The following is a 20,629-nucleotide window of genomic DNA, read 5'->3' on the forward strand; positions in this document are numbered from 1 at the left end:
GTAAACTAATGAAATTTGATGAAGTGTAAATACACGTTTAGATTTCTGTTTCTTTTTAACAGGAAACATGGAGCTAACAATGTTATTAATGGCAACAGCAGCAGCTTCCCAGGGATGGGCACAACATTCTGATCAAATAGGGAAGCATTCCCTGTTCCAACTACCAGGAGAACATTAGTGACTCTCCCTTTCCCACTGAAGGGACCCCAGCAGCTTTCACAGGACATGGCTAACCCCGTAGATGCTACGTCAGAAGGGTAAACAAAGGGTAAAAAAGATGAGGGGTCTGAGGAGCCAGTTTTGGCCAAGGCAGAATCACCTACCTGTGCTGAGGCAAATTCCCAACCTGCTGAGGTGGCACAGGCTGTTTGTTAACTTTCTCTTTTTGTGGCCGGTAGAAGTACTGACCATGGGACCTGTAGATTATTTCATGGTCAAGCCAAAAATGATGCCTCTTTTCCATGAAAAACAATCGAAGTAAACCAGTTCAAATTTAAAGTCTTTAAAAGTCACTTTTTTACACAAAAACAAAATAAAAACAACTTTAAAACACTTTGCACAATGTAAAATAAATATGATTTATCCACAGAAAAAAATGTTTCTCAACTACTTTAAGCAACTTTTAAACTGACAGGGAAAAAAAGTGTGCTCCCATTAAAAAGTGTAGTCTCCTGAAAGTCTGTTAAAACACAAACTACTAGCTTAAAAATAACTTTCCAAAGCAGGAAAGAAGAATAAAGCAATGCATTTTTAGTCTGGAAGGTTTTTCCCAAAAGGGAACTTAAGTGCCCAGCAAAGGAACAGCACAAGCCAACTGACCATCCTTGAAAGCCCACAGAGGAGCACTGTCTTCAATGTCAGTAAAGCTCTGAAGGCCTTGATACTCAAACATTGTCTTTTTAGTGAACACAACTCAAGTCGACTAATGGTTTGGGTCTGTGGAAGGTGCCCTGATATTTGGCAGCTGGTCAGTTATTATATCCTTGGAAGGATGTAACCCATATAAGTTAAGGCTACAGTAGCAGTGATTAATATGCTGAATATGAGATATTCTGAGAATTTTCTATAGCCACTTTGGAAAAATACCTTCTTCTGCCTGAAGAGCAACTATGTCAGTAAAGAGTACATGTTATGAGCTGTAGAAAAAATGTACGAAATGCCATGTCCGTCCAGCAACAGAAAAGTCAAAGTCACTGGAACATAGATGTCATGCAATACCTTTTATTGCACCAAAATGAGTTTTTCAGTTACTCAAGCTTTCAGGTTGTCAAAAACCCTTCACCAGAGCTCTGTATTTCATTGTCTTTGGGTGTGGTGTTATCTGGTGAAATGTTTTGCATTAAGTTTACAAAAATTGCAACTGATTTTCAGTGCAGAAAGGTTTACTTCATAAAACTTTTCACTGCAGTATTACAAGTCTTCAGTGGTAATTAATGTGTTATATGTTTGATAAGTAAAGCTTCCTGCTAGTCATGTTTTTTATAGAGTAACACTAATAACTAAATTCTTACTTCATTACAGACTATAGGTAGATTTATATGTTTAAATACTGTGCAACGCTATGCAAGGTTGTTAAATCAGATGCGCCAATTTCTGTAGTTAACACAAAGTAAGCTGTTAGCTGAGTCTGCAGAAATAACAGTCTATGCAGTGGTTTTACAAAATGCTCTTTGATACAATGTTAAAACTTCCTTCCAATCCATTGTACTTTGCTTGAAAACAAAATTAGAGGAAAATTTTGCTTCCAAATAGTATTACAGCACTGAAGAGATAAGGTTAAATTAATATTTCTTTTATTTTAAAAATGTAATTTGTTTAGCTGTGAATGATATATGCCATTTGTGACTGTTCTCTTTTACCCTAGTGAGGAAACTACTTGGGGGGGGGGGGGGGGGTGGAAACTTGGAAGAAACCTGAATATACTTGTTTAAATCATAATTTTTAAGTTTTGATGTGCTGTGATAAAAATACTTAAGTGCATCTGACTGCTTAAACACTTCATTAATAGTTTTTATTGAATCTGCAGCAGAAATTCAGAGTGAAATTGAACGAATTTTTGAACTAGCAAGAACACTACAGTTGGTGGTACTTGATGCTGACACAATAAACCACCCAGCTCAACTAAGTAAGACCTCATTGGCCCCAATCATTGTCTATGTAAAGATTTCTTCTCCAAAGGTAAAGGCTTTCTTTCCTCCGATCACTTGCTTTCTTTAATAAGTTGAACCCATTTTTGAATAACTGTGGCTCATCATATTTGTCATGATTAAATTAGTCCCAGTTTTTTTTTTAAGACAATTTACGTGTTTGAATATCTTTTGGTGGTGAGCATGTCATTCATCATATCATATAATTACTAAAACTAATAATAAAATAGAAATATAATCACAGTTATGATAACTATATCTTAGAATTCCTAGCAAAATAATAAAATGATGTTTTAGACTTTTGGCACAGATAATGTGTAGATGTATATTCCTGAGTGGATACTGTCATACTCTAATTATTTAAGGATACAGTTAATATTCAGACTAAGAGAAAACCTGAAAAATGTGTGACTCATTAGCACAGGAATCCTAATATTTATAACTATTAAGTCATGAACAGAAGATAAACAGTAACATTTAAGTATGTATGTATATAGAAATGTGTTCTAAAGTCATTTTCTGAGCTCCTACAGTCATTTATATTGCACACAAATGTGTGCACTGTATGTGCATCTAGTCGTGTATGTGTGTGTGTGTGTGTGTGTGTGTGTATATATATATATATATATATATATATATATAAATACGTTTATATATATATATATATATATATATATATATATATATATATATATATATACATATATACACACACACACACATATATATATATATATATATATATATATATATATATATGTATGTATGTGTGTGTGTGTGTGTGTATGTGCATGTTATGCATATTATGTATGTGTGTGTTATATGTTGATATATCTACATCCACAGGCATCAAAACACAGTTGATCTATGCTGTCACTTTGAAAAATTACCAAACAAAAAGGTCTGAACTTCAACCGATTGCGAAAGGAAAACAAATAGATTCCTTTTGTGATTAGTTAACCAAAACCCTAGCTCTAACTTCAAATACATGTGTTTTGAGTAGTGATAGTGTTATGAAAAGGAACTTTGGTAAGGTGAGGTATAGGGTTGTACTGGGGCATGGGTGGTGGTAGGGTTAATACACATTAGTATGGTGGAGCAATTTAAATTATGGTGTATATATTGGTGTTGTTCTGAAGTTCTCATCTCTTGCGTAACAAAAGTATTAAATATTTTAGCAGTTCTCCAACTTATTCAGTTTGTCTTTAGCTTCCATTTGTTTCCTTTACTCTTGACCAACTACATTTTGGCTTAGTTTTGTCTCTTCATATGTCAGTTTGATTTCTCCAGGGCTACCACATTTTGTTGTAAGTCATGATGTGTCCCATCTCTTCTGATACAGATTACCTTCTTGGCCTTTACAGGTGACTGAAGGGACAGGATCTTATGTGAGTTTTGAAAAGTGGAGGCTTAACTTCTTGTTCCATGTCAGGTTTTTTTATCTGGTGGTGGTGGGGTCGACATGTTTTTCTTGCACAATAAAACATAACCTCAGATGCTGCATCCCCAACTCTTGTTGCTACTGTTGCCCCATCAGTAATCCCTGACTTCCATCCTGAATCTGAATTTCTGACTTTGTGTTGTGGACCATTTCCAGATCCCCTGCCTAGAGAGTTTAAGCTTTAATGCAGTAATTGCAGTTGCACTTGTTGTGCCTGTTAGTTTATTTCATGGACTTTGAAATAATAGTCCACACATATAAGATGGAATTTCTTTCACATGCACACACTGTTGCTAACAATTTCATTTCTACCTGAGCTACATTTTTTAAATATCTTTATTGAATTATCACTTGAGACATAGGCAAACTTAAATGTATGTAAAAGTAATCAAACCATATTAACAAGTTCCTATTTACAAACATTAACATACGTGATGCATAATCTAAGCAACATTAGATAAATTATTCAATTCTTGCTGTCTCTTAAACCATATTACTCCTCCAAAACATTTTTTTCTATATAATTTACTCCTACCCTTTTCTAAAGATCCCACTTCCTGTTCTTTTATCTTGGTTACAATAATCACTTCTTCAAATATAGTTGCTTTAGATTTTGATTTCCATTTATTAGTAGTTACGTTTTGGTAGCCACCAGAAATAAACTTACAAGGCCTTACTGTTTCTAAGCAATTCAGATCCAGTACCCCAGCTCAAAAAAAAAAAAAAAAAAACCTTAGTTACACTCATTTATTCAGCCAGTATTCCTGACAGAGTACTCTGTAGAGATTCTTAAAATTCTGCTAACTTACTATACTCTCAAAACATATGTTCCCTGTTACCTCTTTCTTCCCCATCACACCTCCAACATGTGCCATCTACCTAAGGAGACGTTCTTTGGAGTCTGCATAGGGTATAAAAGTGTCTATGCAAACATTTCTAGACAAAAATCATAAATAATCTAGACTTTGTTGCATATCTAGGAGTTATACATATATCCTCCCATTGTTTCTTTGTGAATCCCATATCTAATCTCTCTTCCCAATCTTTTCTGACGTCTTCTGAATAATTTCTATAGTTACCATGCAATACTTTATATGCCATACTAATTATCCTTTTTTAACAGCAGCTTCTGTTTTAGATTCAATTAAAAACTCAACCAGTGCAGGGCTTTAATTTAAGATTCCTCTATCCCTTTCTCTGTCTATACTCCTATATCAATCCCTGATAGGGCAGGCAGTCACTAGTCTACAATCCAAATGTCTTCTTGGCCTCTTCCCATTCTATTATCTTTCCTTCTGATTATTTGTTCCTAGTACCTTGGTTCCTTTGCCAGCTTCCTTCTGTGAATTCCAACCCTCTCTTGTCTATTCCGTGTACCCCAACTACAGTCATCTCTATTAGCAGAATATCCTTTCTCCCTTCCAGTGTTGTCTTAGTTTACTTTATGAGTATAATAGTCTGACAGTTGTTATTTTCCTTTAGGATCTCTGCCAAAAATGTCACTCTTTCCTTATTTCTTGACTTCCCCCCTGCTTCATCATCATTCCTTTCCACTTTGAATTGTAGCTTTCTGATGCCTTAACTGTGTAGCTCTGAAGTATCACTTCATATGAAGTCATCCAGAACCTCTCACTTCAAATCAGGTCACCCTAAACCTCTTTGTTCTTTTTGGAGGATCAGCTTATCCCACTTAAGTCTTGCCCTCTTCCCCTCCCAAATAAAATCCTTCAGCTCTTCTGTTCACAACTTCTCCTTTGGATAATAAAAAATAAGCCTGTCTTGTGTATAAAACAAAAGGGACTAAAAACATTTTTGCTGCTTGTATCTTGCTGTCTATATCTATAGGCAAGAGCTATAAGTTTCTCAGTTTTTGTATTATCTTTTGTTTAGTCTCTTCCTAAATATTCTTAGCTGCCATACTGACTCCTTTTAAATCTGTACTCCTAAATGCTTCATTTTATCATATTGCAATAAATATAGGTATTACCATTTCCTGTGTGAATTCATAATTTACAACTACCACCTTTGTTTTATCTTCATTAATGTTACATCCTCCCAAAAATAACAGAACTGTCTCAGAATATTCCACAACACTGTGACGTCCTCTGGTTCCATCAGGTACAAAGTGATATAATCTGCATACAATGCCAACTTTTCTTGAACAATGTACCAATTATATCATTAAATTTCTGAGTCCCTTATTTTCTTTGAACGGAACAACCAGACTGGGGTGTCCTCTTTCCCCTTTGTTATTTGCATTATATTTTGAACCACTGGCATACACAACTTATCAGAGAGTAACCCTGCCACTTTGATTTTTGCGTCTGATCCCTCATATATCCTTCTGATTAACCTTGTTATTGTATCAGGAAATGCAAATTATTCCATTGCTCTACACACAAAATCTCAGTTTACTCTATCAGTGCTTTCTCTGCATCAAGATCCATCAATAACAGCAGCATTTTCTTACATTCTGCTTCCCTGTGAATCATCATTGTTCATTTAATGTCAAATACTTGCCTCCACAAGTCCACATTGGTCCATGTCTATCAAGTTTGGCTTTGCCTTTGCAATTGTTTTGGCCATTATAGACATAAACACTTTATAGAATTGTCTAGAATTTATATGGGCCTATATAATGCTGAATCAGTGGGTATTACAGCCACCACAACTTTTTTTTCCAGGCTGTTGGTTCCTCCTCTCCTTTTAAAATGCTGTTAAACAAAACCTTCCAGATTTTTATCACTTTCTTCCCTCCTAACTTCCACCAGAATACCATCTGTTCCTAGAGACTTCCCTGTAGATCGGTTATACATCAGCATTCTTATCTCATTTCCTCCCATCTTAAGTGTTAGTTGTTACACCTCATCTACCTCTAACCTTGGTATATTTAAATCTTCCATAAATATTTCTGTTTGTGCTTTTTCTTTATTACCTTACTTTTCTGCTTTATACAAACTTTCATAAAAGTTCTGCAATATCTCTAATACCTCTACAGGATATCTCTGGTTATTTTTCTTGTTATAGATTCCCTAAGTTTGGCAACAACTCTTTCTGCTTTCTTTTGCCTAAGTCATTCTGCCAAACATTTTTGTGCTCTGGAGTGATGAAAAACCTTTTGCTTAACAGCAGTCTTTCTGAACTCATGCATATTATCCAGGTATTCCCTTAGTTTCTCTTTAGAACTCTGCAGTTTTGCATCCTGTTATTCTTTGAGAGGCCCTTTATTTTGTAATACTTTAACCTTTGTCAATCCCTCTACATAATTCTTATTATTTCTTAACCGGATCTCTCTTTCTTTTATTTGTACCTTATTTTTAAACTACACTTTCATTTAATACCACTCACTAGCTATAAATTCTGGAGTACTTTTTATATTCCCTAATAACTCATGGATACTTTCCACTACCCATTCCTTAAATTCCTCTCTTTTTAACAGGTTGGTGGAGAAACACCAGTGTCTCCTCTTTACTTCATTACCCAGCATTGTCATAGAAGTAATTATTGGTGCATAATCTGAAATAGTTATTCGATGTGTATCAGAGTTCTCATTGAAATGGACATGCCTCTGTGAAATATAATTTCTATCAAGTCTAACCCAGTTGTTGTAGCTTGGAGTATTATATGTAAATTCTCTCCAAGTTTCTGCTACTGAATTGATGTCATTCATAGCAAATATTTTCATATATTTCTTATGAAGTCTACCCAGTTTTGTTATATTTTTTCTTCTAGGCCCCCCAGATACATCCTCTTTCTTGCAAATCAAATTCCTGCCCCCACCTGTAATATTCCTTGCTGAAAACTGATTATTTCTCCCAAAATGATGGTAGTTTTGGTGGAATATAAATATATACCAGTATAATCCTTATCCCTTGCCAGTAGCTCCTTATTACTATAAATCTGCCATTATTATCTTTTTTTCATCTTCTATCACTACTGGACCTCCTTTGTCCCCGATATTTAATAGAATGTCCATTCTGAAATCCTTTCTTTACCAAATTCACATGCTCAGTTCTTTCCAAATATGTCTCCTGCAGCATTTCTGTTTGCACTATGTATTTCATGATATAATTAAGTATTCTTTCCTTTTTGTCTATACCTGTGAGATCATTAACGTTCCAGGATAGTATGGAAAGAGTCACCATTATGGTAAGATGTCATTATTCCCATGTATTGTATATGACATCTTTTTCAATGTCTAATTCCAGCTTTTGTATACATTCACCCATTAATGTTTGGCAGGTTATTACTTTGTACAGTTTTTATATGTCACATTTTACAAGATTTTTCTTCTAACAGAAACCTCAAACAAGAAACCACATACACACCCAGAACACTCCCATAACCTATTAACTTAATACAAGCACACGCAGCTGTGTACAGCTTCATGTTCAACCCTTCAACTTCAAGTTCAGCTTTTTATTAGGTGTCTTGAAAAGACAGATGATAAAAAATTAAGTATCTCACCTATCAATAAGATACTATGAGAAGGCACTCTAAAGTTTGACTCCGATTTTTGGAATTACTATATAAAGATTACTGGAGAACAAATATCTGATGAATCTAAAAAAACTGTTATGGAAATCTACATATGGTACCTCTTCTTCATCATATTGGATACTGTATACATGGAAATTTATGAATAAGAGTTTGTATACTCCACTGCGGTAACGTTGTCACCTCACAGTAAGACGCTGTCCAGTTGGATTCTCAGCTAAAGCGTCTTCTGTGTGGAGACATGCGTGAATGGGAGTACCTTCGCTGAAGGTAGTGCGTCAGGGCTGGCAACTCGGCACGTAAAAATCTACTGCCAATCATTAGTGGACCGGAGTTCCGCTGTGGCGACCCCTATCCAGGAAAAGCCGAGACACAACAACAATTCTGTGCAGAGATTGTTATTCAAATGCTAAATATTACAGTGCAGAATACAGTTAGTGCTTGCGCCTTTTGAAATTAAAAGCAACTGCATAAGAATAAGAAACAGACTGTAGTGCAAGATGTATAAAATAGGTGCTCTGTCTTGTTTTACATATGTATTCCCTGCAGTACTAGATATGTGCATTTAGCATGCCTGCCCCCTGTATAGTTTATTTATTCCTTTTATTAGGTTCATAGGTTCATAGGTTCATACTAGGCTATCTGCCCTAGGGCATTTATAAGCCTAGCCAGAATGTGTTTGGCTTTCGCCACCCATTTTAAATTTATTTTGCTATGCCCTTTTTCGAGGTTAGTATACTGTGCCTCTATCTAACAGTGACACAGAAGTGATACCCGGGGTAAACCTACGATCTCCCATCCACTCATCAAGATTCCTCTTGAAGAGAGTCAATGAGGGACTCTGCCTAACCTGGACTGGGATTTTATTCCAGAGTGAAGGGAGCCTCTGGGTTATGAATCTGTCCCTCCAGCATGTCCTATTTATTTCAGTGCTGAGGTTCAAGTCTCTCGAGCGTAGCTCGATGGGATTTGGATTTTCTGAGGTGCAGCATGTCCATTAATTCCGGGTTGGACATGGCTTTATACGTCAGGCACAGATCTCCTCTGAACAGGCGGTATGCCACTGAGTAGAGCTGGAGTTTCTTTAACCGGGCAGCATATGGCATCTGTTTGATCCCTTTGATCCTCTTGGTGAGGTACTTTTGGGGTCTTTCCAGTTGCTGCAGGTGTCTGGTAAGGTACATCCCAAAAGGGGCATTGGACTCAATTATGGGCCTGATGAGGGATGAGTAAAGAGGCACGATGACCTCCCCTGATCTAGATGTGAATCCCTTCATGATTAGGTGGGCTATATAAAATGTTTTTCTAACCACTTTGGCCACGTGGTTGTCAAATGAGAGATTGCTATCAACTTGGGTCCCGAGGTCCCTAATTACTTCTTCTGTACTTAATGGATTTCCACCTATGTGGTAATTTGTGGGCACTTTGTTTTTGCCAAAGGGGATGACTATACACTTTTTGGCATTTAGCTTGAGGCCATGGCTCTGGCACCAGTTGTCTGTTTCTATGAGGCCCTTTTGGAGGATGCTTGTGTCGGCTGGAGAGTCGATTATGGCACCCAGTTTGCAGTCATCTGCGAACTTGGTTAGCCACAGTCCTTCCGTGTTGGCCTGTACCTCCGAGAAATATATACCGAACAAGAGAGGTCCCAGGACTGAGCCTTGTGGGACACCACTTGTAACTGGTTTTGGAGTCTGACATGGCTCCAGCAATTCTAACCATGTGGGTTCTGTCCTTGAGCCAATTTGCAATCCATCTAGTGACATAGGGGTTTATATTTAATCTGGTGAGCTTATCTATAATGCCCGAGTGGGGTATTGTATCGAAGGCTTTTGCGAGGTCCAGGTAGGCTGTGTGGACCACCTTCCCCTCGTCAATGGCCTTGGTGACTGTTTCAAAGAAATCAACCAGGTTTAAGAGGCAGGATCTGCCCTTAACAAAGCCGAACTGGGTAGGATCCAGTGTTTGTAGGTCCCCAATATCTTTATTTATGAGGTCCATGATGATCCTTTCCATAGCTTTGCAGACCAAGCTAGTCAGGCTTATGGGGCGATAGTTTCCAGGATCCGTTGAGGCACCACCTTTATGGAGAGGGACCACTGTTGCTGTACGCCACTCTTTGGGCACATATCCTGTAGTAAGGCTGAGATTGAACAGTAGTTTTATGTTTGGGTTTAGCTCTTCTTTGAGTTCATGTAGGACGCAGCCCAGGACACCATCTGGTCCCATTGATGCTGTGTTTTTTGCTTTGGAGAGGGCGGCTCTTACCTGAGCATCTGAGATGTCAGGGGGGCAGCAATCTGCTGGGATAGATATTTGCCCTTTTGGTGGGGATGGGGGGGGGGGGGAGTTTGCGCTGAACCTGTCAGCTAGGATGTTGGCAATGTCTGTGGGTTCGGTGTATTTTTTGTCATTTTGGACTAATTCTGAGCATATCTGGGAATTACCACCCAGGTTCCTAACATAACTAAAGAAAGCCTTGTAATTATCCTTAGTGTCCTGTGCAATTTTTCTCTCGAAGCTGGCCTTAGACAATTTTATGTGTGCCCATAATTTTTTGCTAATACTGATCAGTGATGCCTTCCCTTTTTGGGATTTTGCTTTATCATTTAGTAGCTTCCTCCTTCTATTGTATAGTTTGTTTATGGCTGGGGTCCACCAGACAGGACGTCTGCCTTTGGAGGATTGGGTCTTGATTTTATTTGGGATCGCATGATCCATGCATTCCTGAAGGTGTTCATAGAATGCGTTTATAAAGGATTCTGTGGTCTGGGCTGTATTTTCCACAGGCCCGGGGGCTTTGAAGGATTCCACCTCAGTTTTGAGGAGTGTAAAATTTGCTTTAGAGAAGTTTTTCACTGTGGTTTTCTGGGCAGGGGTTGGGTCGGGATGTGAATATCCAGTGAGATTAGTTTATGGTCTGATCTTACCAGTGAGGGATACACTTCTGGTCTGGAGCATAGAGTCCCCATGTTGGTGATGATCAGGTCCAGTATGTTTTCCCCTCTTGTGGGAGTGGTAACAAGTTGTTCCATAGCATTTGAGTTTATAAATTCTAGGAACCTTTGGGCTAGGGTGTTGGAGCTAGAGTAATGCTCCCAGTCTATGTTTGGGTAGTTGAAGTCGCCCAATATAATGGTGTTTGGAGAGATCTTCATATTTTCCAGTGTTCTCAGGAAGGCCGAGTGGGGTTCCTGGGTTTGGGAGGGTGGTCTGTAGCAGGCTATAAACTGGAAGGCAGTTTTACCCACTGTTAGTTGCACATGGATAGTCTCTGATGCTTCGTGCTTTGCCACCAACCTGGAGGTGTGGGTATCTTTGATGAATATCGATACCCCCCCTCCTTTTGTGGTTCGGTCCAAGTTTTGGGGCGAAAAGGATGGTATGAGGTATAACCTGGTAGTGCTGGGGTGCTCTCGAGAGTCCTGAACCAGGTTTCTCTTACTGCACAGATATCGATGTTCTCCATGCTAAGGAGAGTTTCGAGTGCATGCATCTTGAGGTTTAGACTTCTGGCGTTGAGTAGCATTACTCTTAGTTTCTTATCCCTTGTGATACCTATGGAGGTGGGTTTGTCTTTTGAGCCTTGCCAAAAAAGGCACTATGGGGTAGCAAGAGCCTTTGCCAATATCCGAAAGCCCAGGGATGACAGGTGCAAGCCGTCCCTAGCGAAGCATCGTGGCTTGTCGAGCATATCATTCCAAGCTGACAGGCATTGGATCCCCTTTGAATGACACCAGTACTTAAGCCAATTGTTGAAATTGATCATCTTGTCTTCATATTGTGGCATCATTCTTGGTGAGGGTAAGATGCTACTCAAGGTCAGGGTCATACCGGCCTGGGCTACATGCTCAGAGAGCTCCTTTATGTCTCTTTTCATGTAGTCCAGGGAGGTACATCTCAGGTCATTCACACCAGCATGGACAATGACTGAGTCATATTTGTACTTGCCTTGGAGTGACCTGAGTGCTTGTGTTATGTGGCGGATCCTAGCACCCGACAGGCTGCTCACCGTGACCCTCTCCTTGTTCAGCCTGGTGAGCGGACGCCAGTGTGCCTGATGATAGAGTCACCTATTACAAGTGTATCAGGTGTGTTGTTTAGTCTTAAGGGCTGTGACTGTTTGGCACACTGGCTTTGTGAGATATGTGTTGCACGTGTTTTGTTTTGGGGTAGCGGCTGCTTGGGTGTCTGCTTTGGAGGTCTCTGCTGCTTGGCAGATCTTTATTTAGAGCCTCCAGTATGTTTTTGTGTGATTATGTGTTTGGTTTGCTGTCGTGGTAGGTCTATGTGAGACTGGAATTGTAGTGAGTATGGTTTCCTTCTCCTCCTGACTGGTTATGCCAGTACTGAGTTGAGAGAGCTTAGCCTCCAGTTTGGCTATATGGTTGCATCTCTCACATGTGTTGGAATTTGTTGGGAGGAGGAGAGGGTTGTCTGTGTACATGAGGCAGTTGTAACATTGCCTCAAGATTCCCAGATTCACCAGCTGGACCGGAGAGGAGACTGACAACTGACCTTTGGACATGCTAGAATAATATTGGGAATTCCTTAATAATTGAAAACCAGGGCCAGTGGGGAGTGAGGGTGTAGTGCTTTTAATTTTTAGTGCTGACTTATATAATTGCTTTAGTCAGCAAGTGCCAGGTAACTTAAGTGCAATGTGTTACAGGTAACTTATATGCAAAAACGACAAGCAGTAACTTTCTTTCAAGTGAAACAAGGAAATAAGTACAGTAAGCAATGCAGATATCACTAGTGAGCCACAGAAGTGCTGAGAAGCCGCGTATTAGGTGGAATTAGCGTTCCAGGGAAATAACAAGCAAACAAACAACAAGCATATAAACAAAGCTATATTCAGCAGGCCTGGATCTAGTCTATGCTACAGCAAACAAGGTGTACCAATTTCAGTAAGATACAGTTCAAATATTCAGGCACTATAAACCTTTAACCAGAAATTCCCAGTTCAGAAGGGCAGAGTCCAGCCTCTTCTCCCACAAGAGTGCAGACCACAAACCTTCTTAATGTAAAATAACTGGCCTGAAGCCCAAGTGCCTAAACCAGAACTAATACACTTTAAGAATAACAGACACTGGGCTCTCAATCAGCAGTTCCCAACTTAGAAGGATGAAAGCTACCTGTCCTGCCACCACAGTGCATGCCACAAACCTTCCTAATGTAAAACAACTGGTCTGAAGCCCAAGTGCTTAATCCAAAAGACTTAGAATGACAGCTAAACTTTAATCAAGTTACTACCAAGCAGTAATAAATACAATTGAATACTTTAGAGAATGCCTGGATTAGTGCTCAAGTTACACAAACAAAGCTAGATCCAGCAGGCCCGAATCCAGTCTATGCCACAGCAAACAAGGCACCAACTTCAGTAAGAAGCAGTTCAGATATGCATGCACTATAAGCCTTCAATCAGAAATTCCCAGCTCAGAAGGGCAGAGTCCAGCCTCTCCTCCCACAAGAGTGCAGACCACGAACCCTCTTAATGTAAAATAACTGGCCTGAAAGCCTAAGTGCTTAAACCAGAATTAATACACTTTTAGAATAACAGACACTGAGCCCTCAATCAGCAGTTCCCAACCTAGAAGGATGTAAGCTACCTGTTCTGCCACTACAGTGCAGACCACAAACCCTCTCAGTGCAAAACAACTGGTCCGAAGCCCAAGTGTTTAAGCCAGAAGGCTTAGAATGAGTTACACCAAGCAGTAATAAATACAATTGAGTACTTTTAAGATGATGCAAAAGTAAAAAAGTAGGTAGAAACACAAGTACAGTAAAAGCAGATTAAATTTTTTTTTTTTTTTTTTTTTTTCTGAACAAGTGCTGAGATCAAAGAAACAGATTTGAGTGCTGAAACTAGAAAACTGGCTAGTTATAGGGGAAAAAACTAAGCTAGAAGGCTTCCCTCCAACACAGAAGGGCTTGGGGGCTCAAAAGCCAACAAATAGTCTATACCACTTAACAGGAAAGGCAGGAAACAAGCTTAAATTATTATTATTTTTTTTTTCTGTTTCCCAGATGCTCTCTTTGTACACAGTAGGAGTGCCTGAAATCAGAATATGATCTCACTGCACTCAGTTGAGTGAGCAAATGAGATGGGCCCAGAAGGAGTATCCAAACACAAATTTACAAGAGGGGCGGGCAGCTGCAAGGCCACTAAGATTAACACCAAAACAAAAACAGGGAGGGTGGGTGGGACAAACTGAAGAGCAGAGTGAAAACTTCCAGTTCAGCTAAATATTCTTTCCACACAGTTAAAATCAATTTAAATACTGTATTTTTGAAAAAAAAGCAGATAAAGGTACTTAAATTCTCTTATACGTCCAGTTGAATATAGCAAGTTGTTAGCCGGCCAAAGCTGAGGTTTTTAAGCAGAAAATATTTCACACTGTACCACTTAAATAGGCAAGGACAGGAAATCAAAGAATGTGACTACCCCACACCTGTAATTACTAGCAAATAACAAAATTCAGCAAACACTGACTAACTACCAGTTCAGCTAATATTTCTTCCGCACTGAAGAGCAGAGTGAAAACTTCCAGTTCAGCTAAATATTCTTTCCACACAGTTAAAATCAATTTAAATACTGTATTTTTTTGAAAAAAGCAGATAAAGGTACTTAAATTCTCTTATACGTCCAGTTGAATATAGCAAGTTGTTAGCCGCCAAAGCTGAGGTTTTAAGCAGAAAATATTTCACACTGTACCACTTAAATAGGCAAGGACAGGAAATCAAAGAATGTGACTACCCCCACACCTGTAATTACTAGCAAATAACAAAATTCAGCAAACACTGACTAACTACCAGTTCAGCTAATATTTCTTCCGCACTGAAGAGCAGAGTGAAAACTTCCAGTTCAGCTAAATATTCTTTCCACACAGTTAAAATCAATTTAAATACTGTATTTTTTGAAAAAAAAGCAGATAAAGGTACTTAAATTCTCTTATACGTCCAGTTGAATATAGCAAGTTGTTAGCCGGCCAAAGCTGAGGTTTTTAAGCAGAAAATATTTCACACTGTACCACTTAAATAGGCAAGGACAGGAAATCAAAGAATGTGACTACCCCCACACCTGTAATTACTAGCAAATAACAAAATTCAGCAAACACTGACTAACTACCAGTTCAGCTAATATTTCTTCCACACTGAAGAGCAGAGTGAAAACTTCCAGTTCAGCTAAATATTCTTTCCACACAGTTAAAATCAATTTAAATACTGTATTTTTTTGAAAAAAGAGCAGATAAAGGTACTTAAATTCTCTTATACGTCCAGTTGAATATAACAAGTTGTTAGCCGGCCAAAGCTGAGGTTTTTAAGCAGAAAATATTTCACACTGTACCACTTAAATAGGCAAGGACAGGAAATCAAAGAATGTGACTACCCCCACACCTGTAATTACTAGCAAATAACAAAATTCAGCAAACACTGACTATCTACCAGTTCAGCTAATATTTCTTCCACACTGAAGAGCAGAGTGAAAACTTCCAGTTCAGCTAAATATTCTTTCCACACAGTTAAAATCAATTTAAATACTGTATTTTTTGGGAAAAAAAAGCAGATAAAGGTACTTAAATTCTCTTATACGTCCAGTTGAATATAGCAAGTTGTTAGCCGGCCAAAGCTGAGGTTTTAAGCAGAAAATATTTCACACTGTACCACTTAAATAGGCAAGGACAGGAAATCAAAGAATGTGACTACCCCCACACCTGTAATTACTAGCAAATAACAAAATTCAGCAAACACTGACTAACTACCAGTTCAGCTAATATTTCTTCCGCACTGAAGAGCAGAGTGAAAACTTCCAGTTCAGCTAAATATTCTTTCCACACAGTTAAAATCAATTTAAATACTGTATTTTTTGAAAAAAAAAGCAGATAAAGGTACTTAAATTCTCTTATACGTCCAGTTGAATATAGCAAGTTGTTAGCCGGCCAAAGCTGAGGTTTTTAAGCAGAAAATATTTCACACTGTACCACTTAAATAGGCAAGGACAGGAAATCAAAGAATGTGACTACCCCCACACCTGTAATTACTAGCAAATAACAAAATTCAGCAAACACTGACTAACTACCAGTTCAGCTAATATTTCTTCCACACTGAAGAGCAGAGTGAAAACTTCCAGTTCAGCTAAATATTCTTTCCACACAGTTAAAATCAATTTAAATACTGTATTTTTTTGAAAAAAAAAGCAGATAAAGGTACTTAAATTCTCTTATACGTCCAGTTGAATATAGCAAGTTGTTAGCCGGCCAAAGCTGAGGTTTTAAGCAGAAAATATTTCACACTGTACCACTTAAATAGGCAAGGACAGGAAATCAAAGAATGTGACTACCCCCACACCTGTAATTACTAGCAAATAACAAAATTCAGCAAACACTGACTAACTACCAGTTCAGCTAATATTTCTTCCACACTGAAGAGCAGAGTGAAAACTTCCAGTTCAGCTAAATATTCTTTCCACACAGTTAAAATCAATTTAAATACTGTATTTTTTGAAAAAAAGCAGATAAAGGTACTTAAATTCTCTTATACGTCCAGTTGAATATAGCAAGTTGTTAGCCGGCCAAAGCTGAGGTTTTTAAGCAGAAAATATTTCACACTGTACCACTTAAATAGGCAAGGACAGGAAATCAAAGAATGTGACTACCCCCACACCTGTAATTACTAGCAAATAACAAAATTCAGCAAACACTGACTAACTACCAGTTCAGCTAATATTTCTTCCACACTGAAGAGCAGAGTGAAAACTTCCAGTTCAGCTAAATATTCTTTCCACACAGTTAAAATCAATTTAAATACTGTATTTTTAAAAAAAAAAGCAGATAAAGGTACTTAAATTCTCTTATACGTCCAGTTGAATATAGCAAGTTGTTAGCCGGCCAAAGCTGAGGTTTTTAAGCAGAAAATATTTCACACTGTACCACTTAAATAGGCAAGGACAGGAAATCAAAGAATGTGACTACCCCCACACCTGTAATTACTAGCAAATAACAAAATTCAGCAAACACTGACTAACTACCAGTTCAGCTAATATTTCTTCCACACTGAAGAGCAGAGTGAAAACTTCCAGTTCAGCTAAATATTCTTTCCACACAGTTAAAATCAATTTAAATACTGTATTTTTTGAAAAAAAGCAGATAAAGGTACTTAAATTCTCTTATACGTCCAGTTGAATATAGCAAGTTGTTAGCCGGCCAAAGCTGAGGTTTTAAGCAGAAAATATTTCACACTGTACCACTTAAATAGGCAAGGACAGGAAATCAAAGAATGTGACAACCCCACACCTGTAATTACTAGCAAATAACAAAATTCAGCAAACACTGACTAACTACCAGTTCAGCTAATATTTCTTCCACACTGAAGAGCAGAGTGAAAACTTCCAGTTCAGCTAAATATTCTTTCCACACAGTTAAAATCAATTTAAATACTGTATCTTTTGAAAAAAAGCAGATAAAGGTACTTAAATTCTCTTATACGTCCAGTTGAATATAGCAAGTTGTTAGCCGGCCAAAGCTGAGGTTTTTAAGCAGAAAATATTTCACACTGTACCACTTAAATAGGCAAGGACAGGAAATCAAAGAATGTGACTACCCCACACCTGTAATTACTAGCAAATAACAAAATTCAGCAAACACTGACTAACTACCAGTTCAGCTAATATTTCTTCCACACTGAAGAGCAGAGTGAAAACTTCCAGTTCAGCTAAATATTCTTTCCACACAGTTAAAATCAATTTAAATAATGTATTTTTTGAAAAAAAGCAGATAAAGGTACTTAAATTCTCTTATACGTCCAGTTGAATATAGCAAGTTGTTAGCCGGCCAAAGCTGAGGTTTTAAGCAGAAAATATTTCACACTGTACCACTTAAATAGGCAAGGACAGGAAATCAAAGAATGTGACTACCCCCACACCTGTAATTACTAGCAAATAACAAAATTCAGCAAACACTGACTAACTACCAGTTCAGCTAATATTTCTTCCACACTGAAGAGCAGAGTGAAAACTTCCAGTTCAGCTAAATATTCTTTCCACACAGTTAAAATCAATTTAAATACTGTATTTTTTGAAAAAAAGCAGATAAAGGTACTTAAATTCTCTTATACGTCCAGTTGAATATAGCAAGTTGTTAGCCGGCCAAAGCTGAGGTTTTTAAGCAGAAAATATTTCACACTGTACCACTTAAATAGGCAAGGACAGGAAATCAAAGAATGTGACTACCCCCACACCTGTAATTACTAGCAAATAACAAAATTCAGCAAACACTGACTAACTACCAGTTCAGCTAATATTTCTTCCACACTGAAGAGCAGAGTGAAAACTTCCAGTTCAGCTAAATATTCTTTCCACACAGTTAAAATCAATTTAAATACTGTATTTTTTGAAAAAAAAGCAGATAAAGGTACTTAAATTCTCTTATACGTCCAGTTGAATATAGCAAGTTGTTAGCCGCCAAAGCTGAGGTTTTTAAGCAGAAAATATTTCACACTGTACCACTTAAATAGGCAAGGACAGGAAATCAAAGAATGTGACTACCCCCACACCTGTAATTACTAGCAAATAACAAAATTCAGCAAACACTGACTAACTACCAGTTCAGCTAATATTTCTTCCACACTGAAGAGCAGAGTGAAAACTTCCAGTTCAGCTAAATATTCTTTCCACACAGTTAAAATCAATTTAAATACTGTATTTTTTTGGAAAAAAAGCAGATAAAGGTACTTAAATTCTCTTATACGTCCAGTTGAATATAGCAAGTTGTTAGCCGGCCAAAGCTGAGGTTTTTAAGCAGAAAATATTTCACACTGTACCACTTAAATAGGCAAGGACAGGAAATCAAAGAATGTGACTACCCCCACACCTGTAATTACTAGCAAATAACAAAATTCAGCAAACACTGACTAACTACCAGTTCAGCTAATATTTCTTCCACACTGAAGAGCAGAGTGAAAACTTCCAGTTCAGCTAAATATTCTTTCCACACAGTTAAAATCAATTTAAATACTGTATTTTTTTGAAAAAAAAAGCAGATAAAGGTACTTAAATTCTCTTATACGTCCAGTTGAATATAGCAAGTTGTTAGCCGGCCAAAGCTGAGGTTTTAAGCAGAAAATATTTCACACTGTACCACTTAAATAGGCAAGGACAGGAAATCAAAGAATGTGACTACCCCCACACCTGTAATTACTAGCAAATAACAAAATTCAGCAAACACTGACTAACTACCAGTTCAGCTAATATTTCTTCCACACTGAAGAGCAGAGTGAAAACTTCCAGTTCAGCTAAATATTCTTTCCACACAGTTAAAATCAATTTAAATACTGTATTTTTGAAAAAAAGCAGATAAAGGTACTTAAATTCTCTTATACGTCCAGTTGAATATAGCAAGTTGTTAGCCGGCCAAAGCTGAGTTTTTAAGCAGAAAATATTTCACACTGTACCACTTAAATAGGCAAGGACAGGAAATCAAAGAATGTGACTACCCCCACACCTGTAATTACTAGCAAATAACAAAATTCAGCAAACACTGACTAACTACCAGTTCAGCTAATATTTCTTCCACACTGAAGAGCAGAGTGAAAACTTCCAGTTCAGCTAAATATTCTTTCCACACAGTTAAAATCAATTTAAATACTGTATTTTTTGAAAAAAAGCAGATAAAGGTACTTAAATTCTCTTATACGTCCAGTTGAATATAGCAAGTTGTTAGCCGGCCAAAGCTGAGGTTTTTAAGCAGAAAATATTTCACACTGTACCACTTAAATAGGCAAGGACAGGAAATCAAAGAATGTGACTACCCCCACACCTGTAATTACTAGCAAATAACAAAATTCAGCAAACACTGACTAACTACCAGTTCAGCTAATATTTCTTCCACACTGAAGAGCAGAGTGAAAACTTCCAGTTCAGCTAAATATTCTTTCCACACAGTTAAAATCAATTTAAATACTGTATTTTTTGAAAAAAAAGCAGATAAAGGTACTTAAATTCTCTTATACGTCCAGTTGAATATAGCAAGTTGTTAGCCGGCCAAAGCTGAGGTTTTTAAGCAGAAAATATTTCACACTGTACCACTTAAATAGGCAAGGACAGGAAATCAAAGAATGTGACTACCCCCACACCTGTAATTACTAGCAAATAACAAAATTCAGCAAACACTGACTAACTACCAGTTCAGCTAATATTTCTTCTGCACTGAAGAGCAGAGTGAAAACTTCCAGTTCAGCTAAATATTCTTTCCACACAGTTAAAATCAATTTAAATACTGTATTTTTTGAAAAAAAAGCAGATAAAGGTACTTAAATTCTCTTATACGTCCAGTTGAATATAGCAAGTTGTTAGCCGTCCAAAGCTGAGGTTTTTAAGCAGAAAATATTTCACACTGTACCACTTAAATAGGCAAGGACAGGAAATCAAAGAATGTGACTACCGCCACACCTGTAATTACTAGCAAATAACAAAATTCAGCAAACACTGACTAACTACCAGTTCAGCTAATATTTCTTCCACACTGAAGAGCAGAGTGAAAACTTC

General features: G+C 37.7%; 1 protein-coding gene across 11 annotated transcripts in view; it reads left to right on the forward strand.

Annotated features, from left to right (window-relative positions):
- CACNB2 (calcium voltage-gated channel auxiliary subunit beta 2) overlaps window positions 1–20,629 on the forward strand; it is a 1,902,347-nt gene that overhangs the window by 1,739,268 nt on the left and 142,450 nt on the right. For 9 of the 11 annotated variants that reach the window (XM_044064636.1, XM_044064629.1, XM_044064631.1 and 6 more), the window contains one exon: window positions 2,027–2,178. In XM_044064636.1, coding sequence (XP_043920571.1) covers window positions 2,027–2,178 — 152 coding nt within the window. The remainder of the gene's footprint in view (window positions 1–2,026; window positions 2,179–20,629) is intronic. The other 2 variants (XM_044064630.1, XM_044064633.1) reach the window with 1 other exon arrangement.

Source organism: Protopterus annectens, chromosome 3.part0 (assembly GCF_019279795.1).
Source record: "Protopterus annectens isolate FY-2018-M chromosome 3.part0, PAN1.0, whole genome shotgun sequence".
Taxonomy (NCBI): domain Eukaryota; kingdom Metazoa; phylum Chordata; order Ceratodontiformes; family Protopteridae; genus Protopterus; species Protopterus annectens.